This window comes from Rhipicephalus sanguineus, chromosome 2 (assembly GCF_013339695.2).
Source record: "Rhipicephalus sanguineus isolate Rsan-2018 chromosome 2, BIME_Rsan_1.4, whole genome shotgun sequence".
Taxonomy (NCBI): domain Eukaryota; kingdom Metazoa; phylum Arthropoda; class Arachnida; order Ixodida; family Ixodidae; genus Rhipicephalus; species Rhipicephalus sanguineus.
In genome coordinates this window covers 84,472,891-84,493,647 of record NC_051177.1, presented here as the reverse complement: position 1 = coordinate 84,493,647, position 20,757 = coordinate 84,472,891, and the positions used below count along the sequence as shown (strand labels likewise).

The following is a 20,757-nucleotide window of genomic DNA, read 5'->3' as shown; positions in this document are numbered from 1 at the left end:
TAAAAGAGATATATATCTCCAAGGTGATCGTCTTACAATACGGCCCCTGAAATAAACTGAAATACGTGCCAGCTGAGCTGAAATCAACTGCGAGGACCATGGCGAGGACAGCAGTACGACTCGAGCAGAAGAAAAGTGTACTGGTTGCCAGCCTGTTTGTCCGCTAAAGCTGCGGCGTTCCGCCGCCAGAATCCCGATGTGAAAAACAGGTTGGGATCGTCCGTAAGCGACGGCGTCTACGACTGCGCAGTCACATATATTGTCTCCGAGCTCCATGGGCAAGAGAAAACGAGCTAGTTAAAGAGGCGAACAAACCTTGAGGTGGTTGGAGGCCTCGTCTAGCTTCTCGACGAGCTCGCGTTCCCTGCGGCGTTGGTGAGAGATGAGTATGAGGTCGCGGACGGGATCGTGGAGGGCCAGGTCGCTGAAAAACAATCCGACGCGATGCATATCTTCCAGGCTCTTCACTCGCGGCGAGCACAGAAAGAGCAGGCAGTCGGCCTCCGGTAGCGAGACCATCTGGCCCTTGAGTCTCAGCACGCCGTCCGGAGGCGGCTCCACGGTGCTGTTGAGTCGTCGAAGAAGCTTGCGCCGACTGCCTGCGGGCTGCGTGGCGCAGTGCAGAGAACGAGATGATTCCACTTGTTAAACAACGACAGTGTGAAAATTTTGCGGTCACATTTCCGAAGGGGATGTTGTAATAATGCGGGAAGCATTTAATGGAACGGTTCACTGCCATAGTAGTACACGTGCATAATCTTGCTACTTTGTTACAAGAGCGGGCAGTCAATATTTAGCCGGCACTTAGCTAACATTAGCCAGTGCCGGTATTATGCGAGTGAACATACGTAATTGCGAGTGAACTTACGTAATTTCTTTTTGTAGCGTTCTATTGTTCTTCTAGTTTTTCTAATGTTACGTGTTTTAGAGCATATTTTCGCTTGATTACAGCTTCATATGAGGGTTGTGATGTCCTACATTTCACCACTAGAGACTTCTCGCTCTAGCTCGCATAGACCAAAAACCGATGACAGTAGGAACCATTTTAGAATGTCGTCCTGAGGAGTCGTCGTGGATGAGGGCGACGAAGGCATTGCTCTAATTCTTGAAGAACAGAGACTTGCGCCAGCACTTATGTACCAATACCGATATTGTGACTTTGAGTAGTGTGAATCTGTGCTTATGTGCTACTCGTCTCCCTCCTTCTCTCTAACTTTCAAACTCCGCTATCTATTTCACCAGTGTAGGCTAACATACCAGCTCTTTTAGACTGGTAATACCCTTTCTCTCTCTCTCCTGCTTCTTCCTTCATTTCCTGATTTTAGCTCGGAAAACGCTCTTTTTTCTTTAATGCTGACCCGATAAGCGCTTCTGAAACACCAGTTTACGCTCCATGTAATGTAAACATGTACGAACTTGTTACAGTTCCAGGGAACTTCGATACAATAAGTAACGTTGTAACCTTTTCGCTTTCACCCGGTTCCTGTAATTTCTTTTGCGTTTTCTTTCTGTAAGGAGTTTGCGCGGCCACGTCGTAAAGGCCAGAGGCGAGCCATTAAATTCGCGTCATCATCGCGACGACGTCTCTCCTGCGGCGCCTCGCATTCGGTCATCCGTTTTGCATCGGAAGTGCCACTTCCGCCTTCGTAATTCGCATGGCTGCTGAATGCAAATCCGAGTGGGCGTGCTTGCGAACGAGGTGCACGACGGACCCATTGTCGTCGTGATCTCTATGCCGAGCGGCGCGCTGCCGCTCAATGCAAGACAATAAAATGGTGTGACTGTGAGCTGAAGCTACGTAACGCCCACTTACAACAAAGTGCGTCCGATTTAGTATCATTTTCGACGGCGACTATGTAGTCTTCTTTATCTGGCCGGGTAGAAGCATACCTTATGGAATCTCATTATTTCACACAACGCTCTTCTTATCTTTCTATCTCCCCTTGCCCCTGGCCCAGTGATGAGTAGAAGACTGCGTATTTATATCCCGGTTAACATCTCTGCCATTCGCTTATCATTTTCTCTTCTCTCATTAGTCAGAACAGAACATAGCTAATTTATCATTCGTCTTTACATATCGCTTATAGACAGTGATAACCTGCACCATAAAGGCGGCTCTAAGCCAAGGTTCCTGTCACCAGCAGTCAAGCAGTCACAATCATCCAGTACTCAGAGAGTGTGTGTGAGGGTGAGAGACAGAGAGAGACAAAAGGAAGAAGCTGGATAAGGCTGAGCTCCGTTGGCTGTTTTTTACTGGGAAAGAAGAAAAAGGTGCAGAAATGACTATCGAAGTATACTTCAAGAAAAAAAAAAGAGTCATCTGACTCTTTTTTGCGTGTCCTGGCTTGCACGCACATGACTCTCTTTAAAGAGACACGTGAACTCTCTTTGAAGATCACTAGACTCTCGACGGAGAGTCGCGGGTCCCAAAATGGAGTTAACGTCATCTAATAAGAGAGTTCACGTGTCTGTTTAAAGGGAGTCATATAGGTGGCAAGTATGGAATCACCGAAGAAGAGTCACACCTACTCGTTTTTTTTCTTAGACTGCAAAACCACTGACCGAGGCAGCCGGCTTGGCTTGCGGGAACTTGCGGTCCTTCTCGAGCACGCCATCCTTGGCTGTGACCACGTAGACCTGGTTGAGGAATCCCAGGATGCTCTCGAAGCTGCACTCGATGACGGGCCGGCAGATGCTGAACATGTCGGTGAAGCGGACGGGCTTACCGCGCTGCCACATGGATCGCGTCAGCCGCACGAGGCCCTGCGAGCAAGAGGCGCATCGTGTTGCACTCAACGCACCATCGGGCACTCCTGCTCTTGGCGCCTGATGACCATAGACGTGGTCGTCGTGACAATATTCTGCTCTGTTGGTTGCGCTCCCTAACGATTATTTTCATTTTCCTTTTTAATGTAATTGGAATGTTAAAGGGAAAGAAATGTATGTGTGTGATCGCGGTGCACAGGGGCGATGTATAGAAGATTTAAGGAGATACATATAAGTGAAGGTAAATGGTTTCTTTTAAAATAAGAAGAACGTTCTGACTGGCAGTAACCTGACCGGAAGTATGTTAAGACCGCAAGTACGTTAAGGACATACCGGAAAGGAGTCAACTATAACCTAAAGTGGTCAGCCAGAGGTTGTCAATACCAATGCTCGAGTTCGCTAAAAAGCAGTTGACACTAACATACTTCCAATGAGAAAAGTTTGCCCAATGTTAATGCTGGACATATCATCAGCTAGCGCGGTTGTCCAAAACAAAGAGCAGTTGCGAAAAAAAAATTCATGAATTGAGTCGCAGAAGTGGTAACCGGAAGTGTAGACCGCAAGTGAGAATCAGAAGTGGCGGGTGGATAGCTCAAACTATCCCACCCCGAAGTTTTTGCACTGTTTGTGCCAGATACGTGCCCACATACAAACACACTCACGAAGATCCATACAAGGGGGGCAGCGGGTCGAACCCCCCTCCCCTTCCAGAAGGAAATTTCTTGCTAGGCCCCTGCTTGCGTCGTCGTCATGGAGACGGCGTATGACGAGGGCATTCGTGAGGATCTGCAGCCTGACGCTGGCAGTCAGCGATGAATCGTTACCATACCGCCAGCAACGTATGCCCCTATGTCAGGACACTGGAAACGCGTAGACAGATGTCAGCATTGACGCATACAGGTAGCGAAGTGTACAGGAACATGCGATGCATTTAATAGTTATTTTCACTGCAGCAGGTTTTTTTTTTCATGTCATTATATCACTATTTCAATGAGCGGTCATCTGCAAACAACTGATTAGATTTGCAATTTGTGCTCTTGAAACAGGATCTGCACCGTTAACAAGCCATTCATTCTAAAAAGACAGGGCGTGCAAACACGGACACAAGAAAGAAGTCAGGACACCACAAACGCCGACTAGAATGAATACTTACCAACTAGCTCAGCTCTCCATTATTCTAATTAGCAAGCCAATTGGGATACCGTATACATTTAGGATGGTTTTGAAGAAGTATTCTTACTAGCCAGCGGAAAATTAGCGTTAGGAAGACTAAGCGAGTATAACACGTCAGTCACGATATGAAATTGTTGTTGTTTAAAAAAATGTTGTTAAAGAAAGACGGCTGAAGAGCTGCCTATCCAAATAACCAAAAGTACGCCTCAGCGGCTCAGAAAAAAAAAACTGTGGCAGCAACTGCTGGGCGTCTAGAAAGCGTTCTAATACTTGGGATCATTTTAGAACACGCGAAAGTAGCCCTAGAAGTCTGAACAACGCGAACAACATATGAACACATCAACGCGAGTTTAATGCTTCCTCAGTTCCATTCCTCTTTGACAGGGCCCCGACAACTCGGGCAAACGTAATTAAGGCCTGCATCTGCATTTACGCTTCAATTCTTGCGTGTACAAACGCAGGCGATAACGACTAAAAAAAAAGAAGAAAAAAAGCCTCAGATCGCAGCCTTAACGTTGTCCTTGAATCATTAATGCGAAAAATAGTGTTTTGCTTCCGGTGTGCAAGTAGCGCTTAAAATGTTCGAAAACTCTGCGCCAAAAAACTTCGTTCGATTTCTCCCAGTTATCCGTGATGCGAGGCCGCGCGTGTTGCCAGACTCGGCTTTCCATCGAAACAATTTGCCCGCTGTCTCCAGGGGTACAATAAACAGCGCAATTTGTCTTGGTTGCCACCATCCTGAATCTTTTAAACGGCACCTCTGGAAGCATCAGTTGAGTTTTCACGCTTCCACAAGCCCGCCTAAACTGATTTCCAAAGCTTCCACTGCGGCGGTTATATATTCTTAAAAAATCACTTCGTCGCAAAGTACGTCGTAAAACTACTACGACGAAAAAAGGAAAACAAAACAGGAAAACAAGAAAAAAAAAAGGCAGAAAAAACGTTGTTTATACTCAGTTGCAAAGCTTAGTTTTTCGATATCCGGGAACGAAATGTTGTTCGCGTCAACTAAGAAAGATCACACCTCTGGGATTTTAGAAGAGCACGGCACAACTGCTTCGTTGCTGCACTCTTGCTCGCGGCACGAAGCACCACGATAGACGTTGATTAGAAGCCCCTCTGGCGCCCCCGTTAGGCAAGGACAGTTTTGTTATCTCGTATATTAATCTCGCGTGGCTTTAGTGCTTTTCATAGACGGAATACCCTCTAAGAGCCTAACGAAGCGCCTTGTATTTCTTCTTCCCCCCGCAGCGCATTGTTTCTTTCGTTTACATTTTCTTTATCTTCTCAAGTTAGAAATTTTAGAATTTTTTGTTTTTATTTGACGTGATCTGTTGAGGGTGAGTGTGACGTGATCGTACTTTTGGTATCTGCCGTTTCACCTAACGTTCCTCGCTTTGATTATAGTTTCTCGCTGCGTCCCACTGAAATGTCCGAAAACTTCGCGTTGTTTTCTTGCTCGATATTGCAGCACTCCTTATACTGGGATATATTTTTTTTTCTGGGGTTTAACGTCCCGAAACCATGGTATGATTATGAGAGACGGCTCCGGAAATTTCGACCACCTGGGGTTCTTTAACGTGCACCTAAATCTAAGTACACGGACTTCGAACATTTTCACCTCCACCGAAAATGCAGCCGCCGCGGCCGTTATACTGGGATGCAGCATGTTATAACTTGCATGGGAGGTGACGGAGCTGTCAAAGATAAAGCGCTTGAACTCGACCTAAGCGTGAAAGAGATATAGGGCGACGTATTATCAACTCGACACATAATATACTCAGGGATATTTCTTTTTTTGTTTCTTTCGTTCTTGATTCATGGCTAACACACATCTCCCTAAAAGGACATATGTTAAATTGTTGATTAGGAACAAGGGAAGTTTCTTTGTTCAGTTACTTTTTTAGGAAGTAAAAGCTATGATAAGCGTTGCGGATGACGCGAAATCTGCGTTCGGTAAGCTTTATTAGTTACCGGTGTCAAACTATCAAACTCACGTGTCAGACCTTTCATTTCATTCCAGATGGTACATGATATATGACAACTTAACGACAAGCAGGCCAGTGCCCTCAGAGTTGCAAACACTTTTACTGTGTATGCCAAAGTCACTACAGTAGCGACCGACCGATTACTAAGTACGGTTATTTTTTTCCCGGCGTCACATCAAATATGAGAAGTCCGTTGCCCTGGTACAGTGGTCACGGCGCTTGGCTGCTGACCCGGAAAGTCGTGGGTTCGATGCAGGCGAAATGATAGAGGCCCGCGTACTGTGCGATGTGAGTGCACGTTAAATGAAACCGCATGGTCGAAATTTCCAGAGCCCTCCACTATACGGCATGCATTACAATCATGTCGTGGTTTTGGCGCGTAAAACCCTTCAAATTATTATTATGAAATACGAGAGTCACACGTGTCAGCTGGGCTCTGTGTTTAGTGTTTTTAATTTCGCAGTAAAGCTCGAAAGCTGCTGTTTGCTATTTGTTTGCCCGATGGTGAAGAGTCGACATCGGGACATACCCAGAAGTCCATATAAAACTGCGCCTGAGAAACGTAATGGCTTTCGTAAGGGCCCTATCGGTTGAAGCTGTCGAAACCGTCGCCTAAGCCTACGCTGCAGTCACAGCCTGAGTGGCACATTAAGGAGGACGTTAGCAGATAACGGGAAGGAGGAAATATCGGGACAATAAAAGACACCTTTAGGGCTTGATTATGCTCGATAATGCAAATATTCGTTTCCTTCCTCTTACGAATGCATTCTCCGTTTTGATAAGGTACTGCAAAGAGTGATCCAAGCTCGAGTTAGTCGCAAAGCGATGCCGTGTGAGCAGCTCACACCGAGTAAAAAAAAAGAAATTGGATTGCAATGTATTTTATCGTCTATGCTTAGAGTCGATAACGTCCGCGGCGCTTTCGCACTGCTCACATGGCGGAACTTCCGATGCCGCTGTAACGGGAATGGAATTCATCGCTATATTCGCTGGTTGCGTCATGCGTTGCTCGCAACGCACGCTACCTTTTCGTGCTTCTACATCCGTATTGCTAGCGGTAATGTTTGTGGAGGGGTTGTCTGTTGCAAAATAACATCGTAACGCAGGAAGGTTCAGGACCATGAACGACATAAGAAAACATGGCCGAAACACACACAAGCGCGCACACGCACCCACGCGCGCACACACACGCACACACGCACACACGCACACAAACGCACACGCACGTACGTCTATAGCGTCTACTCTGACACACTTATGCGCTAGTAATAGGTAAAGGAAGGCGATACAGTAATTTAACCTTGTAATGAACCAACTTCACCAAATGACTAGAACGAGAGGGTCTTTCCATTCGTTCTTTAATCAACGCATAAAAGGGAAGGTAGTTTGAAACCTTTAAACTTTAAAGTTACGAAATGACCTACCAATGCTGCAGTTTCAAATGCAAAGGTCAATATAAAAATGTACGGGCCTTAATTTTCTCTAGTAATAAATAAACGTTGTCACTATAGTGAATGAATGAATGCCTAATCTTGCGAGACTACCTAAGTTATTTAGCGCCGTTTTTTACCATGTCTTAAAGGGACACTAAAGGCAAATAAAAATTTATGTCAGAGTGAAAGCTCAATGTATGACAACGTCTAAAACGGCAATATTATCAACAGCAGTGCCCTACTTACCGAGAAATTAAGCTAAATGTATCACACGATGACCGCCACGAGCGACACATTTTCAAAGTGATCCCGATGACGTATGAGAGTCTGCCTACAATTAATCACTAGTAACTAAACTAGCAGCAATAAAAAAAGAACCTTCCGTGCATCAAGAGACGTAATAAAATGCTGTTTGTTCGTTTCTGTTTGATCCATGAAAAAAAGAACCTTTTTGGCGTTGCCATGGGGAACAGCGCGCGTGGTTCAAACGTTCCGTTTTCGCCGAACTGCGCTTCGCCCGGCGCCCTGCTTCGCTCACGCGGTCGCGTCTCAGTGGTAGTTTCGATATCGCATACTGCCGCGTGTGTTTTGCGCGCTCGTGAAAGTCGCTCTGACAAAAAGTGCGACAGAATGCCGCATGCATGTGATGTTGCCGGATGACCGAATGGTGCACGCCGCCAGTGCACGCTACCGCGCAGTAAAGGCGGGAAACGTTGGGCACGGCAGCAGTGACGTGTGAGACTGATTTCAGACGGGTAATTTGAAGTGCGCCCACGCGATGCGGATCACTAAAACGTGATTTTATTTCAAAATAAGCACTTTCTTGGCATAAAAGTAGCACTACGAGGTTTCTGGACCGCTATTTAAACACTCAACATCGACTTAATATTTGCTTTTAGTGTCCCTTTAAGTGTACACCGTGCATAAGTTATCCTGTGACTAGCGCTCCGAAGCAAACGCCGTACCTTTCCCGCCTGGTGAATGACAAAGTCTCGGTCGAAGATGACGTGGAAAGGAAAGGCCGAGCAGAAGGTCTTGGTGTCCACGGGCAGGTCTTGCGGACTCTGGCTCAGATGGTCGGTGATGTGGGCCGATGTAAAGGATGATCTCTTTTGCATCAGACCCGGAATTTCGATGGGGGCGAGCTGCGACGTGACAAGAAGAGAAAATGTGATTTTTCTGTTATACAGATTTTTAGGAACCCACAATTTCGCCCCGAGGGCGAAGCATTGAATGCGATAGCAACAGATTTGAATGTTATACGAAATATTGTCACGTGGTCGTGACGTCGATGAAGACAGCAGTCGGCGTTTGCAGGATGAAACTGTTTATTTGGCCGAACTTGTGGCCGGAAAATGAGAACTAGAACTACAGCAATACACGCTGTACAAATATAGCGGCGAACAGGGCGTCGTCCGTCGATCAACTGACAAGCGGTCAATCGCGTCGGCTTTTATACAGGCGGTATCGAACTTTCCAGCAATATCGCTGGTGGCGGCGTTATCTCTAGACAAAGCTGGAACGTTCGCGTGCGGGGCGCAATCTTAACAGAACGATCTACTATAGACGTGAAGCTTCTCGAACAATGCTTCGCGGACAGCGTCGAGCGTTGATAACCGTCCCTGCCGGTCAAACCCGAATACATCAAAACAAGACAAGAAGTGGGCGTGGCATTGCCCCCCTCTGAAAAAGCATCGTCCCGATGCTTGTGAAAGAACATAGAAGAGAGAAAAAAAACAAGTGCATACAAAAATAAATTACAATAACAAAGGAAGAAAAATAGAGTCCCCAGGTTCGCTAACGCGCAAAAAACGGCTTAAGGCGCACGACATGGACGACTTCAGGTCGTGCGCGGCGTCGCTGGGAGTTCGTAATGCCGTCCGGGATCACCTCGTAGTCAAGAGCGCCGAGGCGTCGAAGAACCTTGTATGGCCCGAAGTATCGCCGAAGGAGTTTTTCGCTAAGCCCACGTCGGCGTATCGGCGTCCAGACCCAAACACGGTCGCCGGGCTGGTATTCCGCGAAGCGTCGTCGAAGATTGTAGCGACGGCTGTCGGTGTGCTGCTGGGTCTTGATGCGCAGGCGGGCGAGCTGTCGAGCTTCTTCGGCACGTTGTAAGTAAGCGGCGGCATCGAGGTTTTCTTCGTCGGTGACGTTGGGTAGCATGGCGTCGAGCGTCGTCGCCGGGCTCCTTCCGTAGACCAACTTGTACGGAGTCATCTGCGTCGTTTCTTGGACGGCCGTGTTGTATGCGAAGGTCACATACGGAAGGATGGCATCCCACGTCTTGTGTTCGACGTCGACATACATGGCCAACATGTCGGCGATGGTCTTGTTTAGCCGCTCGGTCAGGCCATTTGTCTGTGGGTGGTACGCTGTGGTCCGGCGGTGGCTTGTTTGGCTGTATCTCAGTATTGCCTGAGTTAGGTCAGCAGTAAACGCCGTACCTCTGTCGGTGATGAGAACTTCTGGGGCGCCATGACGCAGGACGATGTTCTCAACGAAGAACTTCGCTACCTCGGCGGCACTGCCTCTAGGCAGGGCCCTCGTCTCGGCGTAGCGGGTGAGGTAGTCTGTAGCTACGACGATCCATTTGTTTCCGGTATTGGACGTCGGGAACGGACCCAGTAAGTCCATCCCGATTTGCTGGAACGGCCGTCGAGGTGGCTCGATAGGCTGCAGAAGTCCGGCTGGCCTAGTGGGCGGTGTCTTGCGTCGCTGACAGTCCCGGCAGGTCTTCACGTAACGAGTGACGTCGGCGGAAAGGCGCGGCCAGTAGTACTTCTCCTGTATTCTTGCTAGCGTGCGAGAAACACCCAGGTGTCCAGCCGTCGGGTCGTCGTGCAGGGCCTGGAGGACCTCTGGCCGCAATGTCGAGGGTACCACGAGAAGGCTATCGGCTCGAAGCGGTGAGAAGTTCTTCTTTAGGAGAACACCGTTGCGCAAGAAAAATGACGCCAGTCCCCGCGTGAATACCTTCGGAACAACGGTGGTCCTGCCCTCGAGGTATTCCACAAGGCCCCTGAGTTCTGGATCCGTTCGCTGTCGTTCGGCGAAGTCGTCGGCACTTATGATTCCCAAGAAGGAGTCGTCCTCCTTGTCGTCCTGCGGCGGTGGGTCGACGGGGGCGCGAGACAGGCAGTCAGCGTCGGAGTGTTTCCTTCCGGACTTGTAAACGACGGTAATGTCGAATTCTTGAAGTCGTAGGCTCCACCGTGCGAGGCGACCTGAAGGGTCCTTCAAGTTCGCTAGCCAACACAATGCGTGGTGGTCGCTCACAACTTTGAAGGGCCTGCCGTAGAGGTAGGGGCGAAACTTGGATGCAGCCCAGATGATCGCTAGGCACTCCTTTTCTGTTGTGGAATAGTTCGTTTCTGCCTTTGATAGCGACCGGCTAGCATAACTGATGACCCTTTCCTGCCCGTCAGTCTTCTGCACAAGGACGGCGCCGAGTCCTACGCTGCTTGCGTCGGTGTGGATTTCCGTATCGGCGTATTCGTCGAAATGTGCTAGTATAGGAGGCATCTGAAGGCGTCGTTTCAGTTCTTCAAATGCTTCGATTTGCGCCGTTTCCCACTTGAATGGCACGTCGGTCTTCGTGAGGTGAGTTAGCGGTTCGGCGATTCGTGAAAATTCCTTGACAAAGCGCCTGTAGTAGGCCCACAAGCCGAGAAAACGGCGCACGGCTTTCGTGTCGGTGGGGGGCGGGAAGGCAGCGATGGCAGCTGTTTTCCGCGGGTCTGGGCGAACACCACCCTTGCTGATCACGTGACCCAAAAACAGCAGCTCCTCGTATGCAAAGCGGCACTTTTCAGGCTTCAAGGTGAGGCCAGAAGTCTTGATTGCTTGTAGTACAGTGTCAAGGCGCCGGAGGTGTTCGTCGAAGCTTGAGGCAAACACAATGACGTCGTCCAAGTACACAAGGCAAGTCTGCCACTTCAGTCCAGCCAGCGCGGTGTCCATAACGCGCTGGAACGTCGCAGGTGCCGAGCAAAGACCAAAGGGCATAACCTTGAACTCGAAGAGGCCGTCTGGTGTTATAAAGGCAGTCTTCTCTCGGTCTCTCTCGTCGACTTCGATTTGCCAATAGCCGGTCTTGAGGTCCATCGACGAAAAGTACCTCGCGTTGTAGAGTCGATCCAGGGTGTCGTCTATCCGTGGGAGAGGGTAGACGTCCTTCTTCGTGATTTTGTTCAGGCGGCGATAATCGACGCAGAAGCGTAGGGTTCCGTCTTTATTCTTCACTAACACCACGGGTGACGCCCATGGACTCTTCGACGGCTGGATGATGTCGTCGCGTAGCATTTCGTCGACCTGTTTCTTTATGGATTCGCGTTCTCGCGTTGAAACTCTGTACGGGCTCTGCCGGAGTGGCCTGGCATTTTCCTCTGTTATGATGCGATGTTTTGCGACTGGGGTCTGGCGGATTCTTGACGATGACGAAAAGCAGTCCCTGTATTTCAAGAGCAGGGTTTTGAGCTGTTCTTGTTTATGCTTCGGAAGGCTAGGATTAACGTCGAAAACTGGTTGAGAAGCTTGGTTCGTCGGTGTTGGCTCGGAAGAATCGGCGATGGCGAAAGCCATCGACGTAGCCGTGATTTCTTCGATGTAGGCGACTGTCGTGCCTTTGTTTACGTGCTTATACTCGTTGCTAAAATTTGTGAGCATCACTGTTGCTTTGCCTCCCCGCAACTCTGCTATTCCTCTTGCGACGCAAATCTCGCGGTTAATCAACTGGTGCTGGTCGCCTTCAATGACGCCTTCCAGGTCTGCTACTTTCTGAGAGCTGACGGAAATGATGACGCTGGAGCGAGGGGGAATGGTGACTTGGTCTTCCAGCACATTCAAGGCATGCTTCCCTGGCGGCGTGTACCGCGGTAATGCTTTTTCTGTAGATAGTGTTATCGACTTCGATCTGAGGTCGATGACTGCACCATGAAGGCCTAAGAAGTCCATACCAAGGATGACATCTCGGGAGCAATGCTGAAGGACTACAAAGCTTGCGGGATAAATCCGGTTGTTGATGGAGACCCTCGCTGTGCAGATTCCTGCCGGCGTTACTAGGTGACCTCCCGCTGTGCGGATTTCGGGGCCTTCCCAGGCGGTCTTGACTTTCTTCAGCTTCGTCGCGAACGGTCCACTGATGACGGAATAGTCGGCTCCAGTATCGACGAGAGCGGTGACGTTGTGGCCGTCGATGAGAACGTCGAGGTCACTCGTTCGTCGCCTACCGTTTCGATTTGGTCGCGGCGTCGGATCACGGCTACGTCGGTTTGTCCCGCTGCTTCGTCGTTGTGTCGTCAGGTCTTCTTCGGGCCGTGAAGTTTCGACGTCAGGGCTTCGTTCGGCTTGCGGCGTGTTCTTTAGATGTCGTTGCGGCGTTGTCGTCGGCGGCGGAGGATCTTCGGTATTTCGTCGTACAGCAACCGCACCTCCATCGGTTGCTGCCCTTAGTTTTCCGGATACGGGCTAGGTGACCGGCCCCGAGTTGGGCCAGTGTATGGTCGGCGTTGGGGAGAGACGTAGCGGCCTGGCGACGGCGAACGGGAAGGTTGTCGGGGCGTCCATTGCGTTCCCGCGAGGTAGTCGGCGATGTCACGTGGTCTTTCCCCTCGCTGTGGACGCGGCGCGTCGATGGCGAATCCACGCAGTCCCATTTGTCGGTACTGGCAGCGGCGGTAAGTGTGGCCAGCTTCTCCGCAATGGTAACAGAGTGGGCGGTGGTCGGAGGCGCGCCAAACGTCGGTCTTCCTCGGCGTGTATCGTTGGCCGGCTGGCGGGCGGTGTGACGTCGGTGGCGGCGGCGGTGGTGCCTGGCGGCGGAACTGTTGAGGCGGCGCGGCGTCTTGACTTGGGCGAGGAGGGGGGGCGTTGCGTCGGGCTGCAGCAGCATAGGTCACTGCTTGCAGCTGCGGCTGCGCTGACTCGGGGGTGCCCAGAGACTGCTGGATTTCCTCTCGGACGATGTCAGCGATCGACGCAACTTCAGGCTGTGGTGAGGGTAAGAGCTTGCGTAGTTCTTCCCGCACGATCGCTCGGATCGTTTCGCGCAGGTCTTCGGAGCCGACAGCATGAACAACTGGGTTGTCTTGAATCGATCGGCGATTATACTGCCGGTTGCGCATTTCCAACGTCTTCTCAATCGTCGTCGCCTCTGAGACGAACTCTTGGACTGTCGACGGTGGGTTCCGCATTAGCCCAGCGAAGAGCTCTTGCTTTATCCCTCGCATGAGCAAGCGGACTTTCTTGTCCCCGGGCATGGCTGGGTCGGCGTGTCGGAACAGTCTGCTCATCTCTTCCGCGTACAGCACCACGTTCTCGTTTGGAAGCTGCACACGGGTTTCCAGCAGAGCTTCGGCCCTCTCCTTGCGGACGACACTCGTGAATGTGGCAAGGAATCTTGTGCGAAAAATGTCCCACGTCGTGAGGCTTCGCTCTTGGTTCTCGAACCAAGTTCGGGCAGAGTCCTCCAAGGCGAAGTAGACGTGTCTTAACTTGTCTTCATCGGTCCATTCGTTAAAAATGGCGACGCGGTCGTACTTCTCCAGCCAACTTTGCGGGTCTTCAGCAGATGATCCGTGAAAGGTCGGTGGTTCCTTTGGGCGCTGTAGCAGCACGGATGCAAGCGGCATGGTTGCTGTCATTTTCGCTGTTGTGTTGGTCATGGTCGGGGTCTTCCTGGTCTTGTCGGGTAAAGGCTGGTATTCTGGAGGTAGTCCTTGTGTCCTGCGGCTTGCTCGCTGTTCGGGGTAGGTGTCGATGTCCTCGTTGCGGCCCGGACTGGGTTCACGGCCTGACGGGGGCGACCGGAACATGAGCGAAGCAGCACCTCCACCAGATGTCACGTGGTCGTGACGTCGATGAAGACAGCAGTCGGCGTTTGCAGGATGAAACTGTTTATTTGGCCGAACTTGTGGCCGGAAAATGAGAACTAGAACTACAGCAATACACGCTGTACAAATATAGCGGCGAACAGGGCGTCGTCCGTCGATCAACTGACAAGCGGTCAATCGCGTCGGCTTTTATACAGGCGGTATCGAACTTTCCAGCAATATCGCTGGTGGCGGCGTTATCTCTAGACAAAGCTAGAACGTTCGCGTGCGGGGCGCAATCTTAACAGAACGATCTACTATAGACGTGAAGCTTCTCGAACAACGCTTCGCGGACAGCGTCGAGCGTTGATAACCGTCCCTGCCGGTCAAACCCGAATACATCAAAACAAGACAAGAAGTGGGCGTGGCAATATGGTTAGCAGCTTACTCCATTAGCATTACGACCCGGCGGAACTCCACAAAGCCCCGGCGCAAGGAAATGCGGCTGCTGCAGCCGCGTTTGCTGTCTATCGCTTCAACGCTCGGTGCTATCGCTTCAACGCTTGAACGCTCAGTGCTGTATATCGCTTCAACGCAAGCTGAGCGGTGAGAACACAGCACTTACAAAGGTATGAGCCGTCTGCTGAACCCTGTCACGATAAAGCGCGCGCGACCAAGCCTGGCGCTCTAAAAACACAGTTTCCGCCGGGGCCACGCAGCACCCCCTCCACCCCCCACCCCCCGGATACTCCATGGGCCTTTCGCTCGATGGAAGACGGCCGGCGCGTTTTCTCTCCGCTTGAGCTGCGATCATCAGTAGAGGTGTGCACGGGCTCCGGGTAACCCGAAAGCCCGAGCCCGACCCGGCCCGCGGGCCGGGCTCGGGCGGGCCGACGTATTTTCACCTCGGGCCCGGGCCGGGCTCGGGCTACTTGGCGTTTTATCGGGCCGGGCTCGGGCCCGGCGCAAAGCCCGACTCAAGCCCGAAATATAGAGATTGAGCGGGAATTGTTTTCCAGCATGCATACAGCGCCTTTTCCGCGACCGCCCTTTACCGCTTTTCCTATTCATTGCAGTTGTTCGGCGAGTGGAGCGACAGTGGTGAGAATGTAGCAGTTAAAAAAGATGAGCTCTCCGATTATCTCTCTATGGAATCGCCCTCCTGTCCATCTGAAGTTTTAGTCTTCTGGAAAAACAAGCAGCAGAGATATCCCAAGCTTGCCAGGCTGGCAAAAAAGATATTAGCAATTCCGGCGACGAGTGCAAGCAGCGAACGTAACTTCAGTTCGGCGGGCTACATAATGCAAAAGCGCCGCACTTCGTTGAAGCCGGAATCGTTAGACTGCTCTCTGTTTTTGCACGACAGTTTGTAATCTGTGTAATAGAGGCTGTTCGTCGTGTGTCGTTTGATCATATTTGATATGCTCAATAAAATGCCAAGTTACCGGAAAACAATGTTTTGTTTTCGCAGCGAACCTTCAAAAAGCCGGGCCGGGCCGGGCCGGGCCCGGAATTGTGTTTTCGTGCGTCGGGCCGGGCCGGGCGGGCTTGCAGCCCTTTGCCGTCGGGCTCGGGCGGGCCTTCGACAAAGTCAGCGGGCCCGGGCCGGGCTCGGGCTCAGAAATACGGCCCGTGCACAGCTCTAATCATCAGTTGCGCTCGTACGCTTTCACTCGCACATAGAAAACACGACTCGCGGGGCGATGTTATCGCCCTTGGAGTTTTTGCGGAACATCACGGTGACGGCAAAAATGCGCCTGGAGTGCCCATGTAATTGCTATTCCAATCAAACAGCAGAATAATGAAACATGGCGTAAACGGGCACCATTCAAGATTAAGGTGCAAAAATTGGGACAGAAGCAGTGTTGAGACATCACACAAACAAAAAAAGACCGAAAAGCGCGCCCCTGTAGATCCATGAACGCTTGTGTTAAAATATGCCCTACATCCACTGATCTTGGCCGTGAAAATCGTTGGTTGGCAGCGTCATTGGACTGATAAATCTTCGCACGCGCAATGAATTCGGAAGGTGCGGCTTCGGCGCTCATCTACGGCAAGTCGTACGCCTGCCCACTTTCATTTTCTTGTAGGGTATTATCCTTATATCTAAAATGGGTATTACGAGAAATTTCTCCTCTACATTTTGGCCTTCATTATCGTATTCTTCGTATAGTTCTGACTATACAAGTAAAACTCTAGGCCTTCCGATTTCCGAGTTTCCCGGATTTATGCCCTGCGTTTGAACATAACGCGCCCACAACTGCCGGAATACCTTTCAGGTATAACGTATTCAATAAGGGCATTATGTGCTTCTTGATCCATTCAGTTCAATTAGAATCCCCTTTTTTAACGCGCTCAGGAACAGCTAGAAGGCTTATCAATGGTGCGCTTGATCCTCACAAAGAGAAAAGAGAAGCCAAACGACGAATAGTGGAAGAACATCATTACGAAATGGTGCAAAGAACTGTATTACAAATAAAATAGAAAGCAGCCATAGTACACATGGGGAGATAAAGGTTATAAGGTTATCACGCCTCGCGGTTTGTTAGATTGAAATAATGGCGAACAGGAAATGTGATTGTGCACCAATTTATAGAAAAAAAGTTATATCACCATATTTCCTCCATTTTTCTAAGAGCTTAACGTTGAACATGCACTACACACGTTCTTAGTCGTGCTAAACGCATCTTGCGAGATATTACTACTCACACAGGATGCAAACGAAAAAAAAAAAAAAAAAGCCACGGCGAAAACGCATCATTGACGCTACGAAAATGCGCGCCATTTCGTTGCCTCATTTAGTAGGGATATGCTCGCACATTGTGTACAAGTGGGCCCACCTTGAGCATGCACTCGGACACCTCCATGATGACGGTGACGCGGTCCCCTCGGTCCGTGACCTTACACGTGTTCACGTTGACCTCCGTGTCGAAGAACTCTCGTGCCACGGCCTTCACCAGACCCTTGACAATCGGGTGCAGGCCTTTGCGTTCGCTGAAATTGAAATACTTGCGATGAAGAATAGTGTTGAATCATTGATGGCTACTGAAACAAATGCAATCAGGCGCGTCCTGGGCGTGACGCCAACGGAAGGAGAGAGAGAGAGAGAGACGATAGGAATACAGGGAGGCTAACCAGAGGAAATCTGCAGTTGTATACCTCTCATCGTCATTTTCAGGGCTAGGATTAAGACAGTTGTGAAGCACGTACGAGCAGCGCTGATTGTGAATTTATTGTTGATTGCACGAAGCGCCGAAGAACTGATGTAAATGGGTACCGAAAAAAAAAATTCCACCACCTGCAGATCTTCAGTGTGAATTTGAATGTAAGTGCATTTGAATGTAAGCACATTTCACATTTCGCGGCCATATAAATGCGGCCACCGTGGCCAGGAATCGAACTCATGACTTCCTGTTTAGCAGTGCGAAACCTTAACCGTTAACCTACCACGGCGAAAGTGCACGTGAGATAGGTGGCAGAAAACCTGAAACACCGGTTAGTAGAGTAATAACGCTATTGCTCTATATAAACTAGAAAGACGTGTTAATAAAAAAATCAGCAGCCCTTGCCCTATCGGAAAAATGGGTGCAAGCAAAGCTTGACGTGTTCGTGCCTAGTTTACTACTTTCTTTCTTTCGTTATATCCAACTATCGCATTGAGCAATGCTCCCTCCTAACTGTTTCCTTCCTCCATTCCGGGAATTTAACCTTCATCCACGTGCTTAGCGGCGCAACACTTCAGTTGCTACGGGCAACAACGACGGTCATGCGTTCCCATCCAGGCAACAATGAAATGTGCCAACGTGAAATCACGAGTGACTTCGATAAAATATCATATTGCGATGTCAGAATCGGCTGATCGCCGTCAAGCCCACGATCGAGAGAGCATCATTTATGGGAAAACGGCTTATACAAATATGCGTGTCACTAGCGCACCTTCGAGGGTCGCATTTCTGTGCGCTCGCGAGCGCCGGGTTTCCTTTCTTTTTTTTTTTGTTGCGGTCATACCTACAACGCCAACGACACTTGTGAGGCAGTGCAAGCTTCGCTTGAAATAAAAAACAATATTAGTACGCTGATAGCTCACTCGCTCGCATAGATCGGCAAAATCACTCATGAGCCGACTCACTCACACAGACTCAGATCGAGCCGCGAGTCTGAGTCTGAGTGAGTCCGAGCGAGCAATATTTTCGTGAGTCTGAGTCCGAGTGAGTACAGTTGAGAAAAATTTCAGTGACTGAATCCGAGTGAGTCCAAATTTTGGTGAGTCTGAGTCCGAGTGAGCCCTAAAAGTAAAATATATTTCATGAGTGAGTCTGAGTAAGCTCCACATTTTTTGCGGACCTATGCCCGCTCGTATAAGCAGTGCCTCGGCTATCTGGCCAAGTGAACCAGTCATAAGCGTGTTCAGTATTATTGCACGTATGTTCCCACAAATAAAGGATACTCCAAATAGTAGCCCAGCCTGACCTGCAGTAGTGAAGATGTAGGCTACCCATTGGTCCCGGTGAAACCCTGAAAGAAGGCGCACTCATCCCCGGATAAGTGGACGCCAGGTGGTCGTGTAGGTTGTCGAGGTTCGTGAGGAAGTCAGTCAGGTTGGAGCCCAGCACGCGCAGGATGTGGTCGTATCCGTGCTGCTGGCAAAAGTACAGGAAGTGGCAGCCCAGGGCTTCGAGGCAGGCGTCTGGGCTCATCTCTGAAAGTACGAGGACAGAAACACGACAACAGTACGTGGAATTATAATATAATCAACGTGTTATCCACACCGCACTGTGCTGAGTATGTTGGACGAAACTTCTTTAAGTGCGAAAACTAAATACATAGAAAATTACATGTTTTAACTGAAGTAACATTGTCTTGCTATTGTGTAAAAAATATATGATGAATACTAGGTCCTGGACAAACACATGCCTTGCAAAAAACGGGCACTGTTAGCAACAAACAAGTTTCTAGAAGCGAGTGGCATACTTGGAAATTATTGAGAAACCCTTCTAGGCTGATTTTGTGCTCATAATTTGACACTTTCTTTCTTCCAGGCAAGAGAAACAAACCTCCTTTCTAAAAAGGACAATACGTGGGAAGAAATTGATGAATAACAATTTCGTGAATGTCCAGTGCTTTTTCAAAATTACTTTGCTCGCATAAATAAGGTCCAAGTACCCTTACGCCTGCGCGGTTAGGATCGCCTTGCTTTTCATTCTGCGTTTCCGCAATTTGAAATGAGCCATTCAGCGCAGTCCGAATGAACTTGTTACCTGAAAGAGTGGAAGCAACTGCGCTGGCTGACATGGTACTTTTGGAATTGAATCGCGAATATATTCCACTGTTTCCGTTCTTGTGTGAGCATTGTCAGAAGCCTTTCCTTCCGATTTTTTTCTTTTTTAAATGATTAACCGCAGCAGTCGATCGATATCCCGAAGCGCGGACTTCCGACGGAGGGAGAGGGGGAGAAGGAGGGGCGCAATTATGCGGGAATGTTACTTTGATCGCGCGGCCTTTTTGTTACCTCGGTTGAGATTCACACAATTACATTTTGAGAGCCCTTTGTTCTGACTTGCAGTTGCAGTGGTCTTTATGCAGATACCGATGCGTTTGGTGGCAGTTGTCGACCGACAATATATTTTTTTCCTCCTCACTATGATATTTCAACGTTGTTCGCGCGAAAGGCGAGATCGTACGATGCTTCCGGGGTTTTATGTTTTCGCTGTAGCGTTGTTTCGGCACAGAACAGCGTAACCAGACTCGTTTAACGAGGTTCATGAGTGAGTAACGGTAGCAGTAAACGTGCCACGTGTATATATGGCACCGTGTTTTTATCTGTCTGCTTGACCATCCAACCTTCTGCTTAAGGCGCGCTCGTCGCGCGTTATACGCATAATCAGAATTTATTGGCGACATCATGGTGACAGCTGAAAAATTTGAGTGTCACCCATGACGTATCCCCGTCATTCCCAAGACATATCTGAACGCAGTCACAGCACTAGTGCGCTGTCGTAATCTTAGTAGAAAACTATACGCAAGGTTATAAGTAACAAGCATTATAGTATATGCACGCGTGCCTGGTGCGTGTTTCAGTAAGCTAAACCATAGATTTTCCTACAATACTTACTAGAGGGAACTATGGCGCTGAGATGTTCAGCCACCATGGTATAAATTGGTAGTACATGGATTATTTGCCTAGTCTTCGTGCTTGCGGCTTCGAACGCACTTGTGGTTTTGTTTACTGTTGTGTTTTGGCTTTTCTTCCGGATGAAAAAAATCGATTGTAAGCCTCCCGAGCTGATTTGAATAGGTGAGCCTAAAAGGGTGAAGTTGGTAAAGTGGGACTGATGAACTTCGTCTTGCGACAAAGCGGCTGCAAGCCACACGGAGCCACATGGAGCCGAAAGAACAAAGCTTGGCCAATCCATGTACTGCGCATCATTCCCATGCTGGCTGAAGCGCCATGCGTTGTAGCTCCCATAGACACCAGCGCGAGATTTACCTTTAGTTTACTATTATGAAACACTATGCGCTAAATAGCGCAACAACTGAGCTTCCGGTCGCCATCACGTGCAGGAGTGTCACGTGATATGTGTAGAA

The 20,757-nt window shown here is 49.5% G+C and overlaps 1 protein-coding gene across 1 annotated transcript in view; it reads right to left on the bottom strand.

Annotated features, from left to right (window-relative positions):
- LOC119383259 (guanylate cyclase soluble subunit beta-1) overlaps positions 1 to 20,757 on the bottom strand; it is a 182,885-nt gene that overhangs the window by 21,763 nt on the left and 140,365 nt on the right. Inside the window, exons 4-8 of the mRNA XM_037651321.2 lie at positions 18,643 to 18,871; positions 17,013 to 17,166; positions 8,326 to 8,505; positions 2,563 to 2,763; positions 316 to 606 (exon numbers count right to left, since the gene is read on the bottom strand). Coding sequence (XP_037507249.1) covers positions 316 to 606; positions 2,563 to 2,763; positions 8,326 to 8,505; positions 17,013 to 17,166; positions 18,643 to 18,871 — 1,055 coding nt within the window. The remainder of the gene's footprint in view (positions 1 to 315; positions 607 to 2,562; positions 2,764 to 8,325; positions 8,506 to 17,012; positions 17,167 to 18,642; positions 18,872 to 20,757) is intronic.